At 42.4% G+C, this 19,931-nt stretch overlaps 1 protein-coding gene across 2 annotated transcripts in view; it reads left to right on the forward strand.

Annotated features, from left to right (window-relative positions):
• Positions 1–19,931, forward strand: part of FBXO21 (F-box protein 21) — a 49,548-nt gene that overhangs the window by 7,468 nt on the left and 22,149 nt on the right. The window contains exons 4-9 of one of the 2 annotated variants that reach the window (XM_017887873.1): positions 6,587–6,708; positions 9,714–9,860; positions 10,169–10,305; positions 11,913–12,049; positions 17,390–17,569; positions 18,842–18,974. In XM_017887873.1, the coding sequence (XP_017743362.1) occupies positions 6,587–6,708; positions 9,714–9,860; positions 10,169–10,305; positions 11,913–12,049; positions 17,390–17,569; positions 18,842–18,974 (856 nt within the window). The remainder of the gene's footprint in view (positions 1–6,586; positions 6,709–9,713; positions 9,861–10,168; positions 10,306–11,912; positions 12,050–17,389; positions 17,570–18,841; positions 18,975–19,931) is intronic. The other variant, XM_017887874.1, reaches the window with a different exon arrangement.

The following is a 19,931-nucleotide window of genomic DNA, read 5'->3' on the forward strand; positions in this document are numbered from 1 at the left end:
AAAAAAAAAAAAAAAAAAAAAAAAAAAAGAAAATAGGGGACTTCATGTAGTCTAGGGAGACCACCTTAACCAAGAATGACAATGCGGAGGCGGTGAAAGAGCAGACACTTCTATATGGCCAAGAGACCATGAATAAAGTCAGTAGAACTCGAGATACTGAAAAATGTACAAAGGTTAGGAGGATGGTATTCACAGAAGAACAAATCCTAATGGCTAACAATCATGGAAAAAACCCTTTAATGCCCTATTCAAAAAGTATTAAATAGGCCGGGCGCAGTGGCTCACGCCTGTAATCCCAGCACTTTGGGAAGCCGAGTCCGTGGAGCATCTGAGGTCAGGAGTTGGAGACCAGCCTGGCCAACGTGGTGAAACCTTGTCTCTACAGAAAAATACAAAAATTAGCCAGACTTGGTAGCAGGCACCAATAATCCCAGCTACTCAGGAGGCTTAGGCAGGAGAATTGCTTGAACCCGGGAGGCGCGGGAGGTGGAGGTTGCAGTGAGCTGAGATCACACCATTGCATTCCAGCCTGGGCGACAAGAGTGAAACTCCATCTCAAAAAAAAAAAAAAGTGTTAAACAACAATGAAGTACTGCCATTTTACGTATCAGATTCCCAAAAATGATGAAAATGCATAGCCAGTGAAGACATATATTATAGTCTTTTTAGAAATAAATACGAATAGGTTACCCCTTGGCCCAACACATATATTTTGACCTTAAAAAAGGATTGTTTGTTTTAGAAACAGCCTCACTCCGTCACCCAGGCTGGAATGCCATGACGCAATCATAGCTTACTGCAGAATCAAACCCTTGGACTCAAGTGATCCTCCTGCCTTAGCCTCCCGAGTAGTTAGGACTACAGGCACTTGCCGTTACACCTGGCTAATTTTTTCTATTTTTTGTATAGATGGAGTCTTGCTTTGTTGCCCAGGCAGGTATTAAACTCCTGGCCTCGAGATCTTCCCGGCCAGGCATGGTGGCTCACACCTGTAATCACAGCATTTTGGGAGGCCAAGGCGGGTTGGTCACTTGAGGTCAGTGATCCTGGCTACTCGGGAGGCTGAGACAGGAGAAGTGCTTGAACCCGGGAGGCTGAGGTTGCAGTAAGCCAAGATTGCACCACTACACTCCAGCCTGGGCGACAGACTCTGTCTCAAAAGAAAAAAAAAAAAAAGGATCCTTTTGCTTTGGCCTCCCAATGTGCTGGGATTACAGGTGTGAGCCACCATGCCCAGCCCTGTTTATTTTTTGAGACAGGGTTTCATCCTGTTGCCCAGGCTGGAGTACAGTGGTGCAATCATGGCTCACTGTAACCTTGAACTCCTGGGTTCAAGGGATCCTCCAGCCTCAGCCTCCTGAGTAGCTAGGAGTACAGGCATGTGCCATCATGCCTGGCTAATTTTTATTTGGTAGAGACAGTGTCTTACTATGTTGCCCAGGCTGGTCTTGAACTCTTGGCTTCAAGTGATCCTCCCACCTTGGCCTTCCAAAGTGCTAGGACTATAAGTGCGAGCCAACAAACAAATAAGGTTGTTTTTAAGTGATAGAATACCCCACATTTAAAAATATTTTGGGATATCAGTTTTCATGGAAGACCCTATTTGTATTCATTCCTGGCAAATGCTTGTGGTTTGGATATGGAAAGCATGGGAAGGAAAAAGTGTAGTTTCCATAAATACTAAAGCATCAGTTGGAAATCAGTTTGTGTTTATGATGTGCTATGTGGTCTTAAAAAAGAAGATGCCCTACAATAAAGATTAGAAACAGCATAGTAAAAGGGCATACACTGGGCCGGCCGCACTGGCTCATACCTGGAGTCCCAGCACTTTGGGAGGCTGAGGTGGGCGGATCACCTGAGGTCAGGAGTTCGAGACCAGCCTGGCCAATGTGGAGAAACCTCGTCTCTACTGAAAATACAAAAAATTAGCCGGGCATGGTGGTGCATGCCTGTAATCCCAGCTACTCAAGAGGCTGAAGCAAGAGAATTGCTTGAACCTGGGAGGCGGAGGTTGCAGTGAGCTGAGATTGTGCCACTGCACCCCACCCTGGGTGACAAAGTGAGACTCAGTCTCAAATAAATAGATAGATGGATTAGATAGATAGATAGATAAATAAATGCATACATTGTACCTGAGAAAAGTGTCCCAGAATGACCAATACTGAGACATATTTTAGTAAAATTGCTGGATTTTAAAGACAGGAAAGTCCTTTGAGCATCCAAGCAAAAAAGATAAAGTCATTTATAAGGAAAAGAAAATGAGAATATCATCAGACTTTTCAACAGAATTTTTTATGCCAAAGGAAAAAATAACTTGTTTAAGATACTCAATGATCTAAGGAAAATGTCAGCCAAGGATTTTTATATCCAGCCAAACTGATTTCCAGATATGAAGACTACACACAAACTTAACAACTTACAATAATTCAGTGACTTTTCAGTCCTTCCTGAGAAATCTCCTGGAAAATGAATTTCAAATGACCAAAACCACTCCCCAACCCCCCCCCACCAAAAAAAAAAAAAAAAAAAAAAAAACAGAAAAACACGGGCAGTGAGCACTAAATATGTATTTGTCGATTTAAATTCAAATGAGGGTTCTAGGGAAGAAAGTATTGCATGTGTACTGTCTGTAAGACATGTCAGTATAAATACAATGCATCTGTTTAAATAAATGAATGGACACTGGAGGAGAGCATATGCAAATTATTTACCTGTTTTCAGTAATCATAAAAGTGATGAGTAATCCCAGCACTTTGGGAGGCTGAGGTGGGCAGATCATGAGGTCAGGAGATTGAGACCATCCTGGCCAATGTGGTGAAACCCCGTCTCTACTAAAATACTTTAAAAAAAAATTAGCTTGGTGGGGTGACACCGCCTGTAATCCCAGCTACTTGGGAGGCTGAGGCAGGAGAATAGCTCGAACCCGGTAGGTGAAGATTGCAGTGAGCCGAGATCGCACCACTGCACTGCAGCCTGGCGACAGAGCGAGACTCCATCTCAAAAGTGATAAGAACATTAGTCTTGTTATTCTGAGGGCTGGTGTGTGTGTATGAGAGAGAGCTGTGGAATGAAGTAAATGAATAACAATGTGATATTCTAATTTTATCACCTGTGATATCCTGGAGCAGCAGAATTCTCCTGGAATAAAGAAGACATAAGATAGAAGGTCAGAGCCATAGATTTTTGAATTAGAAGTGTCAGTATGAACTCAAAAGGTATTTTATGTTTAAATGCATGTAGCTATATGTAAGTGCATGTGTATATGTACATGTACACACACGTGCACATAAACACTAGGCTTCCTAGGTCTGTCCACTGAAAAGATCTAGAAACAATAACCAACCTAGTGGAATTGATCTTCCCTGGTATCCAGATTGTCATCTTGATACAACATTTTCCACAAAAGAAGCCAGGATTTTTGGAGAAAGACTGGTTCTGTGTCCAGTGCAAGGATTTTAAAAGATGAGCCTGGAGCATCCTGGAAACCTAACCAGACAGTAAGAAAACTGACACTACTTTATGTCAGAAGTGTTGAGGAACCAATGTGAAGAGGCTTCCAGTGGCCAAAGATGTGACAGTTTGAGCATCAGTGTGGACAATAACAGGAATGGATTGAAATGCATCGAATATGCTTAGCTCTATGAGTTCATAATATACTAAAAACAATTGGTCACCTTTGAAGGATAAATAGAAACCCACATCATTATCTTGAAAAATTGTAAATAGAAAATATCAGCATTTATCCTGCCTTTTCCATGGAGGTTTTTCCTTATAGAAGTATCACAGCTAATGAATTAGGAAGGGTTGGTTGAATTCTAATGTCACCACTTCATAACCGCAAATGAATTAACAGATCAAGACATTGCGTAGCAGTGCTGCTGACATCACAAAAGAGACACCCAGGCATTATTGCCTCCTGATGGGAGAATGCACTACCTTCTATGAAGTTGTCTTGCTAAATTAATGAAATCTGTATCTCATGTAGCCTCTACATCCAATTTACAGGAGATCAGAAGACAGAAGAACATGTTAAACTACATCATGTGGGTACACTCAGCAAATTCCAGATGATGGGAAACTGCAAGCCTAACAATCCAGATTCTTCAACAAATAAAACGCAAGGGGGAAAAAAGATGGAGGAGGATCCTGTAGATTAAGAGATTTAAAAGGCATCAAAACAAACTCGCCTGTGTAGGAATGCATATTTCATGGTAGTACTAAAGAGAAAAGCAAGAAAGTGATGATCATAGAGGTGTGGTTTGTGATTATTGTTGAGGGGGGCCCCAGAGGGCTTCTTGGCTGTTTGCAAAGTTTTCTTTTTTCTTTCTTTTTTTTTTTTTCCAGACAAGTCTCCCTCTGTCGCCCAGGCTGGAGTGCAGTGGCACCATCTTGGCTCACTGCAAGCTCCGCCTCCCGGGTTCACGCCATTCTCCTGCCTCAGCCTCCCGAGTAGCTGGGACTACAGGTGCCCGCCACCACGCCCAGCCAATTTTTTGTATTTTTAGTAGAGACGGGGTGTCACCATGTTAGCCAGGATGGTCTCGATCTCCTGACCTCGTGATCTACCCGCTTCGGCCTCCCAAAATGCTGGGATCACAGGCGTGAGCCACTGTGCTAGCCACAAAATTTTTCTCTTGGCAAGAGCGGTAGATCCAGGAATGTGTCTTGTAATGATTCATTAAGCTACTTGTTCGTTTCACACAATTTTCTAGACTGATATGTTGTACAACTCAAAGATTAAAAAGTAGATAAAACATAGATCATTCTGCAGGTTTTCATTGACCTACCTCAAGATTGGCAAGTTGTTTGTTTCTTCATGATGTCAGCCAGATAAGTTTCATCACTGTCTCTCTCCTATTTCTTATAATCCCCATATATATTTGGGGTATGTGGTGAAGAATTTTATTCACTCAACAAGTGTTATGGAACATCTACTATGTGCCAAACGCTATTCTAGGCACTAGGGATACAGCAGTGAACAACACACAAAAAAATCCCTGCCTTCATTGGGCTTATACTGTAGTGGGGGAGATAGGCACTAAGAAAAATAAGAAATTGGCCGGGCGCAGTGGCTCAAGCCTGTAATCCCAGCACTTTGGGAGGCTGAGACGGGCGGATCACTAGGTCAGGAGATCGAGACCATCCTGGCTAACACGGTGAAACCCCGTCTCTACTAAAAAATACAAAAAACTAGCCGGGCGAGGTGGCGGGCACCTGTAGTCCCAGCTACTCGGGAGGCTGAGGCAGGAGAATGGCGGGAACCCGGGAGGCGGAGCTTGCAGTGAGCTGAGATCGCACCACTGCACTCCAGCCCGGGCGACAGAGCGAGACTCCGTCTCAAAAAAAAAAAAAGAAAAGAAAAATAAGAAATTGGTTACATTAGAAAATGAAAAATGCTATAGAGAAATATAATCGGGGAAGAAGGCAGGGGAATGGTGAGGTGGTGCCATTTAAAATAATGTAGGGGGCCTTACTCAAGGGGACATTTGAGTTGAAACCTAGGAGGAGGTGAGAACAGACTGCAGTCTCCGGGGAGAATGTACCAGGCAGAAGGAACAGGGCACTAAGGTGAGCACCTGCCAGACAGTAAAGGAACAGCTGGAATGCTTGGGAGGCTGGACTGAGGGGGAGTGGCAGGAATTGGGGTCAGAGAGGTAATGGGGCGAGAGTTCAAGAGACCTTTTAGGTCCTCATTAGGACTGGGCTTTTTCTTGGAGCAAGGTGGGAAACCGCTGGAGACTTGGAGTCGAGGATTGGGTGACATGACTGTACATGTTACTGGAGTGCTCTGGCTGCTGTATTGAGGATAGACTGGAGGGGCCAGGTCTGAAGTGGGAAGCTGAGGTAGGAGGATGTTGCTGCAACACAGAGAAATGCTGATGGTGGCGTGTGGGAGTAATTGGGAAGTGTGCACATTTTGGATGTAATTTGAAGATAGTACTGATAGCTTTGGCTGACAGGTCTTGAGTATGGCTTATGAGAGAAAGCAAAGCATCCAGTATGACTTGCAGGTTTTTGGCCTCACTAGAATGATGGAGATGCCTTGATCTGAGATGAGGGTGACTCTGGGAGGGGAAGAAAGATGAAGGTGCTCAGCTCTCTAAGCGGGATGTAGAGTACATGGATAATAGTTGATATACAGGTCTGGAGTTCAAGAGAGAACTCTGGTCTGGAAAATAGGAGTTTTCATAATATGTGAAACCATGAGGAACTCACCGTGGCAGTGAGTGCCCAGGCCCAAGTGGCCCAAGCAGGGGGACCAGCAAAGGGTTCTAGATGCCTCCCCATCTTCTGAACCTCCCCAGCTCAATTCCTTTTCAGGCTGCTCTTCCATTTCCTTTTACCAAAGATACAGGCAAGTAAGTCTGAAGCCAGACAGATAACTGTTCCTCCAATTTCAGTACAACTAATTTAGTATTATATTACATTTCAAAGACTGCTGCCTACTTCCATTATAATTATTATAAGGTAATGAACCAATTATATTTTTCTTATTCAGCAAACTACATGGTATGTTAGCGTAATGTAAAAAATAGATAACTGAAAATTTTCAAATCTTAATTCTTACTGACTTGTTTGTTTCCAGAAAAGCTTTGACCTGGAAATACTACGCGAAAAAAATTCTTTACTACCTGCGGCAACAGAAAATTTTAAATAATCTTAAGGCCTTTCTTCAGCAGCCAGATGACTATGAGTCATATCTTGAAGGTGGGTATTTTCCCATATATGTGGACAGTAGTATTTCTATAGGTAACTGATTTTTTAAGACCAGCAGAGGGAATTGTTGTGTTCCTTGTGGTAAAGAAGTGGAAAAGTAAATCATGTTTCGTGGGCTTCTGCAGATTGGATTATAGGGCCTGACCAATGAGGTAGTTCAAACTATTAAATTTAGAGCTAAGATTTTATCAAAGTCCACTAAAGAAATAGTGTTTTTTAAAGATGCATCATTGGCTTAAAGTGTGAGAGTGATACTTTAGCTAATGAAGTGAATTCCTATTTTTCTGAGCTTTAAGGCATAATTTCCAAATCAGAAGTAAATATATCCAATGTTGTCTCCCTGTGACCTTCAGTAAATCCCTTAACCTCTCGGGTTGGAGTTTATTGAGGACAGAATGTTCTTGGGCATCAGTGAGTCTGCTTGTCCATAATGAAAGGTGAGAAGGAAGAAGTTGAGTGGACAGGCAAGAAGAAAGGAGTGGAGAATCTTCTTGTTCTTATTAAGTTGAACAGGAACAAAGTGAGACTTCCATTTTTTAAAAATGATTTTGAATTCCTAAAATATTGCACAAACATTCCCATACATTATGGTTATGAGATATAAATATCACTGGTCATTTACTTTTATTCCCTACTTCTGGTGATTTACCAGATTGTTGATTTTTTTGCATTCCAGTGTATCTCATAGTCATGTTCCTATTCTGTTACTATTTAAAAAAAAAAAAAATTTGTATTTATTTTTAGAGACGGGATCTTGCTATGTCACCTATGCTAGTTTCAAACTCCTGTGCTCAAGTGCCACCACACCTGGCTGGCTTCTGTAACTAGTCTCATGCAGTCTATGGCTACCTCTCCTGGCAACAACTTTCTGAGTAATACTTGATTTCATGAACATTATCCCTTCTTCCCTCCAAGTCAGCCAATATATCAGTGCCAGCCCAATTAGAAACCTAGCTTTTACCACTGCGTGTGAAACCTGCGGTGTGGACAACTCATTTCCCTTTTATATTAAACCTCTACCTGCTTTTCAGTGCCCTGCATAATCTGGTCCAGACCTATGCTCCGTACTCTCCAGGATGTCCCATTTGCTCCATCCAGGCCATTGTCTAGACTGGTGCCCCACAAATACACCTGGCTTCACTTCCTCATTCATGATATCCCTCCTCCTCATAATCCCTCTTGAAAATCCTACTCCCCTCCATAATTCAGCTCAAGCCTCACTTCCATTAAATTTCCACTGACTACTTAGAGATTTTATTCACCTCAGAGCTACAGCAGCATTTAATAGTAAACTGTCTTGTATTTTTTCTGTTTCCTGTGTGTACATTTTGTTTCTGTAACTAGTCCCTAAGCTTCATGTGTTGTGGTCCTTGTGTTAGGATCACTGTATACCCCACAATGCTTAGTGTAAATGCTTATCAAGTGTATGAAAACCTAGTATCATCCAAAAGGAAGTGAAACATCTCACCACCCTAGAATCCCCTCATTTGTATACGGAGTTGAGAAGCATCCTTCCTTCTGTTTATTTCACAGTTAAGAGTAGTATATATATATATATATATATATTTTTTTTTTTGTAGCTTATGTATGAAAACAAATACTCCTTTTTCATTTTCTAAATACAAAGTTATAATTTTCGAAGAACTTCCACATCAGTGTCATAAGCATTGGGAAGCCATTGGAAATTGTTGAGTAGTTGAGTGAATGACAGTTGACTCTCCAAGGTTCTGATCCTTGGTGAGTGACTAGAATAATGCTGATGCCATCAAAGAAGTCCGGGAATCATAGCATTAGGAAAGAACAGACTTCAGAAATGTGCAGCATAAACTGCTTCAGCCTCCAGGTAGGGAAGCTGGGGCCCATGGAGGCCCAGGAGCCAGTCCCTGGCTGGTGGCAACACTGGGACTGGGGTCGAGGTGTCTTGACACTCATTCAACTGCTTTCAGCTCTGGAGCATTGGTAAGGGGGTCCAGGTTCTGAGCTGGTCTGGGATCTCTTGAATTTAACGTGACTCGAGAGCTTCCCACGTAACGGTGTCCTTACCCAAATGATGCTGTTAGCCCTTCAGTCTCTGCTTCCAAAATTGCCTAAGACTGTGAAGAGGAGTGATTCTTAAGAGACTGTCTGCAGTGTGCTCTGTACAGCTTTTCAGCTGTACGTTCCCTGAGCATAATTTGTTATCTCATTGGAAAGTAGGGTTAGCTCCAGAGTCCATTTACTGTTCGCCCTTGAGGGGTGTAATTTGTTGAAATGGCACATCTGTCATGGAGGGCTTTCAGAATTTTTTTCTTTTTTTTTTTTGAGACGGAGTCTCGCTCTGTCGCCCAGGCTGGAGTGCAGTAGCCGGATCTCAGCTCACTGCAAGCTCCGCCTCCCGGGTTTACGCCATTCTCCTGCCTCAGCCTCCCGAGTATCTGGGACTGCAAGCGCCCGCCACCTCGCCCGGCTAGTTTTTTGTATTTTTTAGTAGAGACGGGGTTTCACCGTGTTAGCCAGGATGGTCTCGATCTCCTGACCTCGTGATCCGCCCGTCTCGGCCTCCCAAAGTGCTGGATTACAGGCTTGAGCCACCGCACCCGGCCAGAATTTTTTTCTAAAGGAACTGCCTTATACCATTACGTTTTCAGAGTTGTTGGATTTGGAACCTATAAGAGCTAGGGAGAGAGAAGTAGCTTGAAAAGATCTCCTTGATGTCATTTCCTTTTCCTTGTAATAGAATATGAGACTGTGCCACACACCATGCAGTTTTTTAGTCCATGACTTCTGAGAGAAGTTTGGTTTGTGTATTTATTTTTTTTAAAGTGTAAGCTACTTTGTTATGAAAATGTTTGTTGCTCCTTCTCAGTGTGTTAGCAGCAAGGTCCGCGGCCAAAACATGAAGCTTATCCAGTGGGGTGGTGTAAAGAGCCATGTCCCAGGATGTCCAGGGTAAAATGCCAAGCTAATAAGAAAAGGGTAACGTAAGAATTTATTCGGTAATTCTTGTTCATTTTCAGGTGCTGTATATATTGACCAGTACTGCAATCCTCTCTCCGATATCAGCCTCAAAGACATCCAGGCCCAAATTGACAGCATCGTAGAGCTCGTTTGCAAAACTCTTCGGGGCATAAACAGTCGCCACCCCAGCTTGGCCTTCAAGGCAGGTGTGGCATTGCTTTGGATCCAGCTGTATTTATGAAAGAAAATCTAGAGGAATTGGTTAATTTGAGAGATTTGTTAGTGTGCTCCCATTATGTCACGAAAAAGTGATAAAATGATGTGACCACGTGTTTACCTGGTTGAAGTGTTGAACCTAAAACAGTTCAAATACATACTGCCTTCTGCTTCCTAGATTGGCAACACTTGATTAATATTGCTAGGCCATTACCAATGTCTTCATCTTGTGGGTAGTTTGGGGCACCTGTCACAACCTTATTTGTGCTTGGGTCCAGAGTAGATCTCTGTGTTTCAGGTGAATCATCCATGATAATGGAAATAGAACTCCAGAGCCAGGTGCTGGATGCCATGAACTATGTCCTTTATGACCAACTGAAGTTCAAGGGGAATCGAATGGATTACTATAATGCCCTAAACTTATATATGCATCAGGTAAATATAGGTACATAGTATATTACCATAGTAATATATGGTTATAGTAATATAGGTATAGTAATTTTATTTTCTTTTTTTAGAGACAGGATCTTGCTCTGTTGCTCAGGCTGGAATGCAGTGGTGCAGTCATAGCTTGCTGCAGCCTCAAGCTCCTGGGTTCAAGCGATCCTGCCGCGTCACCCTGCTGAGCAGCTCGGACTATGTGCCACCATACCGGCTAATTTTTTATTTTTTGTACAGATGAGGTCTTGCTGTGTTGCCCAGCCTGGTCTCAAACTCATGGCCTCAAGTGATCCTCCCACCTTAGCCTCCCAAAGCGCTGGGATTATAGGTGTGAGCCACTGTGCCCATCCTATATGTATTTTTTTAAGCTTCTATCTGATAGACCGTACATTCTTGAAGGCCAGTACCATGCCTTCCATCTCTGAGTGCTCAATGAAACTTATTTTTCCTTCTGCTTTAAGGATATTGTTGTGGAGTTTATCTGTTTTCTCATGGAGTATCCTCCATATGCAAACCCTTGAGATAGATTTTTGACTAAAAGTAGATATTCTCTGACTCTGTTTGGTCAGTTTGTATCTCATGAACACTAAACTGTGGAACTAATCAGGGCCCTCTTTTTGCACTGGCCTCTAGCCATTTGGGGAAACCTGTGGCCCAGCTGTGTCAAGTTTGCATCTGTTATATTTATTTTTTATTTGCTTTCTGCCTAGTTCTATTTTCATATTTATTTTGTTGCCCTATCTGCTACTTTTATTTTGCTATATTGTACACGCTTTTCCTTGAAACAGTTTTAAATTCTTTCTGGAAGAAGGAGAGCCTAAATCAGGGCTCGACCATCTTTTCCTATAAAAGGCCGGCAGTAATTTATTTCAGCTTTGGCCAGGTGTGGTGGCTCACGCTGCAGTCCCAGCAGTTTGGGAGGTCAAGGTGGCCGGATCACCTGAGGTCAGGAGTTCGAGACCAGCCTGGCCAACATTGTGAAACCCCGTTTCTACTAAAAATACAAAAAAATTAGCCAGGCATGGTGGTGGTCGCCTGTAATCCCAGCTACTTGGGAGGCAGAGGCAAGAGAATCGCTTGAATATGGCAGGTTGCAGTGAGCCAAGACTGCGCCATTGCACTCCAGTCTGGGCAACAGAGCGGGACTCCATCTCAAAAAAACAACAAAAAAAATTATTTCAGCTTTGAGGGCCATGTGGTCTCTGTTGTTAACCACCAAGTTCTGCCACTGTGGTGTAAAAGGAGGCACAGATAATGTAAAAACAACTGAGTGTGGCTGTGTCCAACAAAACTGTATATATGGTCATTGAAATTCGAATTTCATGTTACTTTCATATGTCTTTGAATAGTATTAACTATTTTTTCAAACATTGAAAAAACAAAACTTTTTCTCACACAAGCTGTACAAAAATAGCCGGTGGACCGGAATTGCCATGGACTATAGTTTACCGACCCCTGACCTAAATAAGTGAAATACTCACTTAAGCCTCACAAATGAGCGTTATGCCCAATGCAAAATAGGTGCCTAATGAGAATGTTTATTGAAAGAATGAGAATGTATACTTCATCGCAGTGAAGTAAAAGCATTTTTTCTGCTTTAGGTTTTGATTCGCAGAACAGGAATCCCAATCAGCATGTCTCTGCTCTATTTGACAATTGCTCGGCAGTTGGGAGTCCCACTGGAGCCTGTCAACTTCCCAAGTCACTTCTTACTAAGGTGGTGCCAAGGCGCAGAAGGGTGAGCATCCATGACTCATTATCTGTGGTCCTAAAGATTCGATCCCTCCGTGCTGAGAGGCAGTCTGATTTTCAACATCAAGTTGGGTGTTACCACACAGGTTAAAAATGGGACTAGGGTGGTGATGGAACTGTTTAGTTTCCTGGCTGTATCAGTGTCAGTATTCTGATTGTGTTATTTATACTATAACAGTTAGGATGGTACCATCAGGGGAGACTGGGAAAAGGGTACTCTGGATCTTTCTGTATTTATTAAAACTGCATGTGTAAATCTACAGTTATCTCAAAAAGTGTAGCTTTAAAAAATAAGACTCTGACTTCAGGGTCTTATGTGGTTCTCAGAGTCCCTTTGTTTCAAAGCAGATCAGATCAAAGAGTTCTTAAAGAAATTATTTCTTTTTATTCTTCTGTAAAATCTCCTCCTTTGTCCCACATGAGTGGGAGAGGAAGAGAGGAAGGGAGGGAAAGAAAGCCGGGGAGATTGAACAGGGTGGCCGTGTTCCCCTTCAGGCAAGGTTGGTGACTGATGAGAATTTGAGAGACCTGGTTACTGAGTTCTGTTTTGTTCTTTTTTAAACCTAGTGCTCTGTAGGGCAAAAAGCTCCTTTTCAGTTATAGTCTAGCTTTTCTGAAAGAAATAGTTCAACAGATGGAAATATATTCTCATTAAATCCACAATTTAGGGGAAAAGAAAAAAGTTATTTACCTATGTCCTGATCTTTGAAACTCTGTCTTAATGATTAACTCTGATACCCTTTAGTGATGAATTGTGTGATAGAAAGTACCAGAGCTTTGAAGTCAAACTGGGTTCAAACTTTGCCTTCCTCTGAGGAGGCCTCAGTTTCTTCCCTGGTAAAATGGATTAATGTTTTTTATAAAGCAGCTTGGAAGATTAAATGAGATCATCCAGTATATTATATACCCAGGAGAGTTTCTGATGTGGCATAGCAAAACAGTACAATTGATCTCTGTTCCTACTTCTTAGTTTAAGAAATAAAACATGACATATTTAGTTGAAGCCTCCCAGGTACTCTTCCTCATCCCTTTCTCCTCTCCAGAGCTAACCACCAGTTTGAAAGTGTTTATTATTTCTTTTTTCTTTTTTTTTTTGAGACAGGGTCTGGCTCTGCCACCCAGGCTGGGGTGCATTGGCACAATCTTGGCTTACTGCACCCTCCATCTCCTGGACTCAAGCCATCCTCCCACCTCAGCCTCCCTAGTAGCTGGGACCACAGGCATGCACCACCACAACCTGGCTAATTTTTTTGTAGAGACGGGGTCTCGCCATGTTGCCCAGGCTAGTCTTGAACTCCTGAGCTCAAGTGATCGGCCTGCGTCAGCCTCCCAAAGTGTTGAGATTATAGGCATGAGCCACCGTGCCTGGCCATGTTTATTTCCATGAAGATGTTTATGGTTCATTACTTGTGTATGTTGCATTAAATAACTGTGCAGGCTTCCCTTGTGTTCCAGATAATGTGTTTCTGAGGATGTACTGAATGGTTTAATTTTTGGATAGTGGGGACCCAATTTCCATTATTTTAAGTGGAAAAAAATGATTTTTCGTCCCATTCCCTTTCCCCAAATAACCCAACCGATCTTCCCAAGTATCTCCAAAATATTCTTAAATGCCTATGTAATAATCCACCAAAGATTTCTGTACAATATAAAACATTTAAAACACCAATTACCACGTCATTTGCCAGGATAACTTACTACAGGGTAGGATTGTATGCAGGTAACAACATTTTTCCTTCTTGGGCTACAGTGGACATATACTATAATGCAAATGAACAAGGAAATAATTTAATACCCCCCAGACATGTGACAGAAACTAGCACTGAGCCCCATAAGGGACTCAGCCCTCAGGGACATGGCAGGAGCTGCTGGGCTATACGGCCCTTTCTCTCTTTTTCTCTGCTCTTTGCCTTTGGCCACTTTGCTCTGTCCCTGTACCAGGACCTTATTTTCTTAAGCACTGCAACTTTATAATTATCCCTGATGTCTGGAAGGATGAGACTCCAGCTAGTTCTTCAAAATTGCCTTGGCTGTTTCTAGCTTTTGCTCTCTATAGATTTAGAATCAATTTTGTCAGGTTCTTTGGAACCCCTTTGTGTCTGTTGATTGGAGCCAGGGATTACTTTGAATTGGAGTTCTAGATTAACAGGAGGACATTGCCAGTGTCTCACTATCAGTCTTATTATGAACATGGACCACTCTGTTTGTTTAGGTTGTCATTACTGGCCTTAAAAGATTTTATCTTTTCTTCATCAAGCTAACATCTTGTTAGATTTATTGTTAGGTACCTTCCATTTTTTTTCTTTTTTTTTTTTTTTTTGCAGTTGTAAATGGTAATCTTTAAGATTACATTTTTTAAGTATTAATGGTATGCAGAGATGTGCTTGCTACCTAGATACAGTTTTGATTTTCAGTGCCTTGGCTGAATAAATCATTAGTGCTAATAATTTGTCCATTCCTGGCTTTTTTCTGTGGATAATCATAGTATCTGTGAATAGTGACAGTTTGGTTTCTTCTTTTATAACTCCTATATATTTGTTTCTTTTCTTGCATTACTCTGCTAGCTAGATCTTTTTGTACAAAGTTGAATAAAAACAAAGATAGCAGGGACTCTTGCCTTGGGTATGACTTTAAATGGAATGCTTTTGAAATTTCAAAGCCAGGCACGGTGACGCACGCCTGTAGTCCCAGCTGCTTGGAAGGGTGAGGTGGGAGGATTGATTGAGCCCAGTAGTTCAAGGCCAGCTTGGGCAACATAGCAAGACCCTGCATCAGAAAAAGAAAACAAAAATTCACCCTCAGGCATGCTGTTGGGAGCAGTTAGGGATTATGAAAGCTACCATCTACATTCCTACTTTGCTAAGTTTTCTTAATAGCTAGGCATTAGATTTTTTTTGTATTTTCAGAATTCTTTTTCTGTGTCTACACATTCAAGGTTTTTCTCTTTTAGTTTATATGTTTAGAAATAGATTTTTTTGTTGTCGTAATAGAATTTCTCTTTTTTAACTTTTGAGTTCTGGTGTCCATGGGCAAGTTTGTTACATAGGTAATCTTGTGTTATGGGGGTTTGTTGTGCAGATTATTTCATGCAGGTATTAAGCCTACTTCCCATTAGTTATTTTTCCTGATCCTCTCCCACCGCCCACCCTCCGATAGGCCCCAGTGTGTGTTGTTCAACTCTGGGTCCGTGTGTTCTCATCACTTAGTTCCCACTTATAAGTGAGAGCATGCAGTATTTGGTTTTCTGTTCCTGTGTTAGTTTGCTAAGGATGATGGCTCTAGCTCCATCCACATCCCTGCAAAGGACATGATCTTGTTCTTTTTTGTGGCTGCATAGTATTCCATAGTATATAGGTATCGTATTTTCTTTATCCACTCTATCGCTGATGGGCGTTTAGGTTGATTCCATGTCTTTGCTATTGTGAATAGTGCTTCAATGAACATATGTGTGCATGTGACTTTATAATAGAATGACTTGTATTCTTTTGGGTATATACGCAGTAATGGGATTGCTGGATCAAATGGTTTAGCTGTCTTCAGACCTTTGAGGAATCATCACACTCTCTTCCACAATGGTTGAACTGATTTACACTCCCACTAACAGTGTATAAGCATTCCTTTTTCTCCACAACCTTCCCAGCATCTGTTACAAAATAGATTTTTGCATGTTTAACTCTCTTTCCATTGTTGCAGCACGTCTAACTTAATCACTTATTTGTAAAATACATTGCTGCATTTGATTTACTCATATTTTATCCAGCATTTTTGCATTTATGATAGCTCATAAATTATCTTGGCCTAGAAATTTTTGTACATTTGTCCTTAGGAAGTTCTAGCCTCATAAAACAGTTGAAGAGTTCCTTGTTTCTAGAACATTTATATAATTCTTATTTTGTTTTTGTACTTTCCTCATAGGTTTATTTATTTTGTTTTTGTTTTTTATTTTTTTGAGATGGAGTCTCACTCTGTCGCCCAGGCTGGAGTGCAGTGGTGCGATCTCAGTTCACTGTAACCTCTGCCTCCTGGGTTCAAGTGATTCTCCTGCCTCAGCCTCCCAAGTAGCTGAGATTTCAGGCACATAGCACCACGCTCGGCTAATTTTTGTATTTTTAGTAGAGATGGGGTTTCACCATGTTGGCCAGGATGGTCTCGATCTCTTGACCTCGTGATCTGCCTGCCTCAGCCTCCCAAAGTGCTGGGATTACAGGCGTGAGCCACCGCACCCAGCCATATAATTCTTATATCGTTGCTAAGGGTAGGTTATAAATATGACTCAAGGAAGAAATTTGTAGTGGGCTTGAAATATAAGATGAAACAATAGCTCATAAGAAACACAAGTATCCCTGAAACAGAGCCACCTGAATCCCGTCCATGAGTCCTCGCAGAGAGTGGGCCTGGCAGTGCGGTGAGAGCTTGCATCATGTGACCACTGCTCAGCATTGTGCTCAGCAAGGGCCAACCCCAGTGTGCCAGTGCAGGTCACAGAAGGCAGACCTGCAAGAGGAGCTGTGTGATCGAGGTGAGGGGCGCAGCTCTCTGTGCTCTAGCGCAGGGTTCCCAGCCCAAGGCTGTGATGGGCTCAGCAGGTCTCCGACCACCTCAGCGTATCGGCAGAACTGATGGCCGAATCCTTCTGGTGTGAGGTGCTGTAACTTTCTTTTTTTTGAGACAGAGTCTTGCTCTGTTGCCCAGGCTGGAGTGCAGTGGCGTGATCTCAGCTCACTGCAGGCTCCAGCTCCCGGGTTCACGCCATTCTCCTGCCCCTCAGCCTCCCGAGTAGCTGGGACTACAGGCACATGCCACCACACCTGGCTAATTTTTTTGTATTTTTAGTAGAGACGGGGTTTCACTGTGTTAGCCAGGATGTTAATCACGATCTCCTGACCGTTTGATCTGCCCGCCTCGGCCTCCCAAAGTGCTGGGATTACAGGCGTGAGCCACCGCACCCGGCTGAGGTGCTGTAACTTTCATCAGATCATCCAGGGCCCAGGATCCACAGATTGTTACCTGCTGCTAATCTATGGAATTAACAGACTGCCTCAGGCATTCCGTGAATCATTATCTTAGCCGAACTTGTAGATACTCCTGGCAGTGAGTTGCTATTAGATGACATACATTGGTGCTGTTTCTTAAATGTCAGTGTGCTGTGGTCTTGACAGAGCAGAGCTTGCACAAAGGGGTCAGATTTTAAGCTCGGACAAGACATTCATATTTTAAGTAGAAATGTTATGGTCTCAACCTTCAGCCCATGATTTGAGCTACTTATTGTGGAGACTTAAAATAATGAGTTGTTCAGCTCTCATCTGATATTTGGCTCTTTGGATAGGGCAACCCTGGACATCTTTGACTACATCTACATAGATGCTTTTGGGAAAGGCAAGCAGCTGACAGTGAAAGAATGCGAGTACTTGATCGGCCAGCACGTGACTGCGGCACTGTATGGTGTGGTCAATGTCAAGAAGGTGTTACAGAGAATGGTGGGAAACCTGTTAAGCCTGGGGAAGCGGTAAGGTTTTCTTGGTTTTCTAGTACTTCTGCAGAGCACGTGTCTTTAGAAGCTTGAATTGTGTTTGAGATGTGCCAAGTGACTTTTCTTTGAGATCTTTGCAGTAGGCACTGACAAGTTCTCTTTGCGAGTACTGAAAGCATTCTTCAGTAACAAGAATATCTTAGACTGGGAAATATTATTTTTCAAGGGCAAGATCTTCTCGTATCCAAATGCTTTGCCGTCTTTTAATTTATACCTTCCTATCATTAGATAAGAAAACAAAAATATGAAACTGTCTTGTTTCTAAGTCCAAAGAAATTTGTCCTATAGGGAAAGTAGAAAGTTGTAGGCTGTATATTATAGTAATAGTTTTCTGTCTAATGACATGATTATTTTTTTAATAGACTTTTTTAGAGCAGTTTTAGGCCAACTGCAAAACTGAGCAGAAAGTACAGAGAGTTCCCATATCCTCCACGCCATACACATGCACAACCTCCGTCACCATCAGCATCTGCACCAGAGCGGTGCATTTGTTGCAGCCAGTGAACCTGCACTGATACATCATTATCATCCTCATGGAAAAGTCCAGTTTCCATGAGGATTCACTCTCGGTGTCATATATTCTGTGTGTTTGCGCAAACACATAATGACATGTATCCCCCTTTATAGTATCACACAGAGTAGTTTCACTGGCCAAAAATATCCTCTCTGCACTGCCTACTCATAATTCTTTTTTTTTTTTTGAGACAGCGTTTCGCTCTTGTTGCCCAGGCTGGAGTGCAATGGCGTGATCTCAGCTCACCGCAACCTCTGCCTCCTGGGTTCAAGCGATTCTCCTGCCTCAGCTTCCCGAGTAGCTGCGATTACAGGCATGTGCCACCACGCTCGGCTAATTTTTGTATTTTTAGTAGAGACAGGGTTGCTCCATTTTGGTCAGGTGACCCGCCTGCCTTGGCCTCCCGAAGTGCTGGGATTACAGGCATGAGCCACTGTGCCTGGCCTTCAGAATTCATTTTTAATTATGTATAGTGTTATTGCTGTGATTGCTTAGTAAAAATGCTTCTGATTTTCATTTAGTACCCATCACCAAAGTAGGGTACAAGATTTATATTTATTGTATTTTTTTTTTTTACTTAAGAGTATTGTATCTCTGTTGAACAGAGGAGAAATACCAGAATCAGAAAACGTTTGGGATTTGTGTCAATTCTATTTAAAACCTGGGCCTGGAAAAAGAGAGTCTTTGCTGAAAAAACAAGCAGGATAAGACAAAGATTGTTTTTCCTCTTCTAGGGAAGGCATCGACCAGTCATACCAGCTCCTGAGAGACTCACTGGATCTCTATCTGGCAATGTACCCGGACCAGGTGCAGCTTCTCCTCCTCCAGGCCAGGCTTTACTTCCACCTGGGCATCTGGCCAGAGAAGGTAATTATTTTACCTTGATGCTTTGCACTTGCCTTAGAAAGGGAAGTCCTAGATTGAAGGGTGCCCGTGACAACCTTCTCTTTGTGTTAAAATGGGGAATAAACACAAATTTATTCAGTCTCCCAATCATAACCCATCAGTAGATTCTTTTTACCTCTCTTATTCTAAGGAAAATTGGTTCTATTGCCAGGAATTGCCTGTTCTCTTTGTGGTCAGCTCTTTACCCTAGAACCACAAAGTCTCTTGTCCCCGCTACTCACCCATGGGGGCCCTAAGATCGTTTTCCCCGAGTCACCCTCACTCAGCAACGGAAAGCAAAGCTGTAAATGGTCAACCTCCAGCTGTACTGTTAACAACTACATTGGGCATGAATAAATACTCCTGTTTGACACAGGAAAATTGGATCTTAGATATGTTCAAGTCGAGCCACTGGAGTAGAGAAGGACTGTTTGGAAACCATTGAATTTTGACACTGCTTCACTTGAATTTTCTCCGTTTTTTACTGGCCCTCTTTGGGCAGCAGCATGCACTTTCAGAAGGCTGTGGTGGTGACCTTGCGAGCTGTGTGGATGCAGCACGTCGAGAGGCCCGCTGTGTATAACGGTGCAGGAGCCAGCCGCACATTCCCACCGTGCCTTGGCTCTTCTCTAGAAATATGTGAATAGTCCTTTTTGTTTGTTTAGAGCAGAATTTAATTCTGAGGTCTCACAAGCCATTAGCATAAACTCATCTCCCTGTGTCATTAGAGAGGGATAAATTCTTTCTTGAAAAAGTAAATATTCTAAGTGACTCTACATTGCTTAAATTTAAAGTCTCACTGATTCACAACTTCGAAGATCTAAAATAGTTCTAAGAAACGATGCTTCAGTAGGAAAACCCCAAGGCTCCTGTTTTAAGAAAAGATGTCAGCCGGGCATGGTGGCTCACGCCTGTAATCCCAGCACTTTGGGAGGTTGA

This window comes from Rhinopithecus bieti, unplaced genomic scaffold (assembly GCF_001698545.2).
Source record: "Rhinopithecus bieti isolate Rb0 unplaced genomic scaffold, ASM169854v2 scaffold_17010, whole genome shotgun sequence".
Classification (NCBI taxonomy): domain Eukaryota; kingdom Metazoa; phylum Chordata; class Mammalia; order Primates; family Cercopithecidae; genus Rhinopithecus; species Rhinopithecus bieti.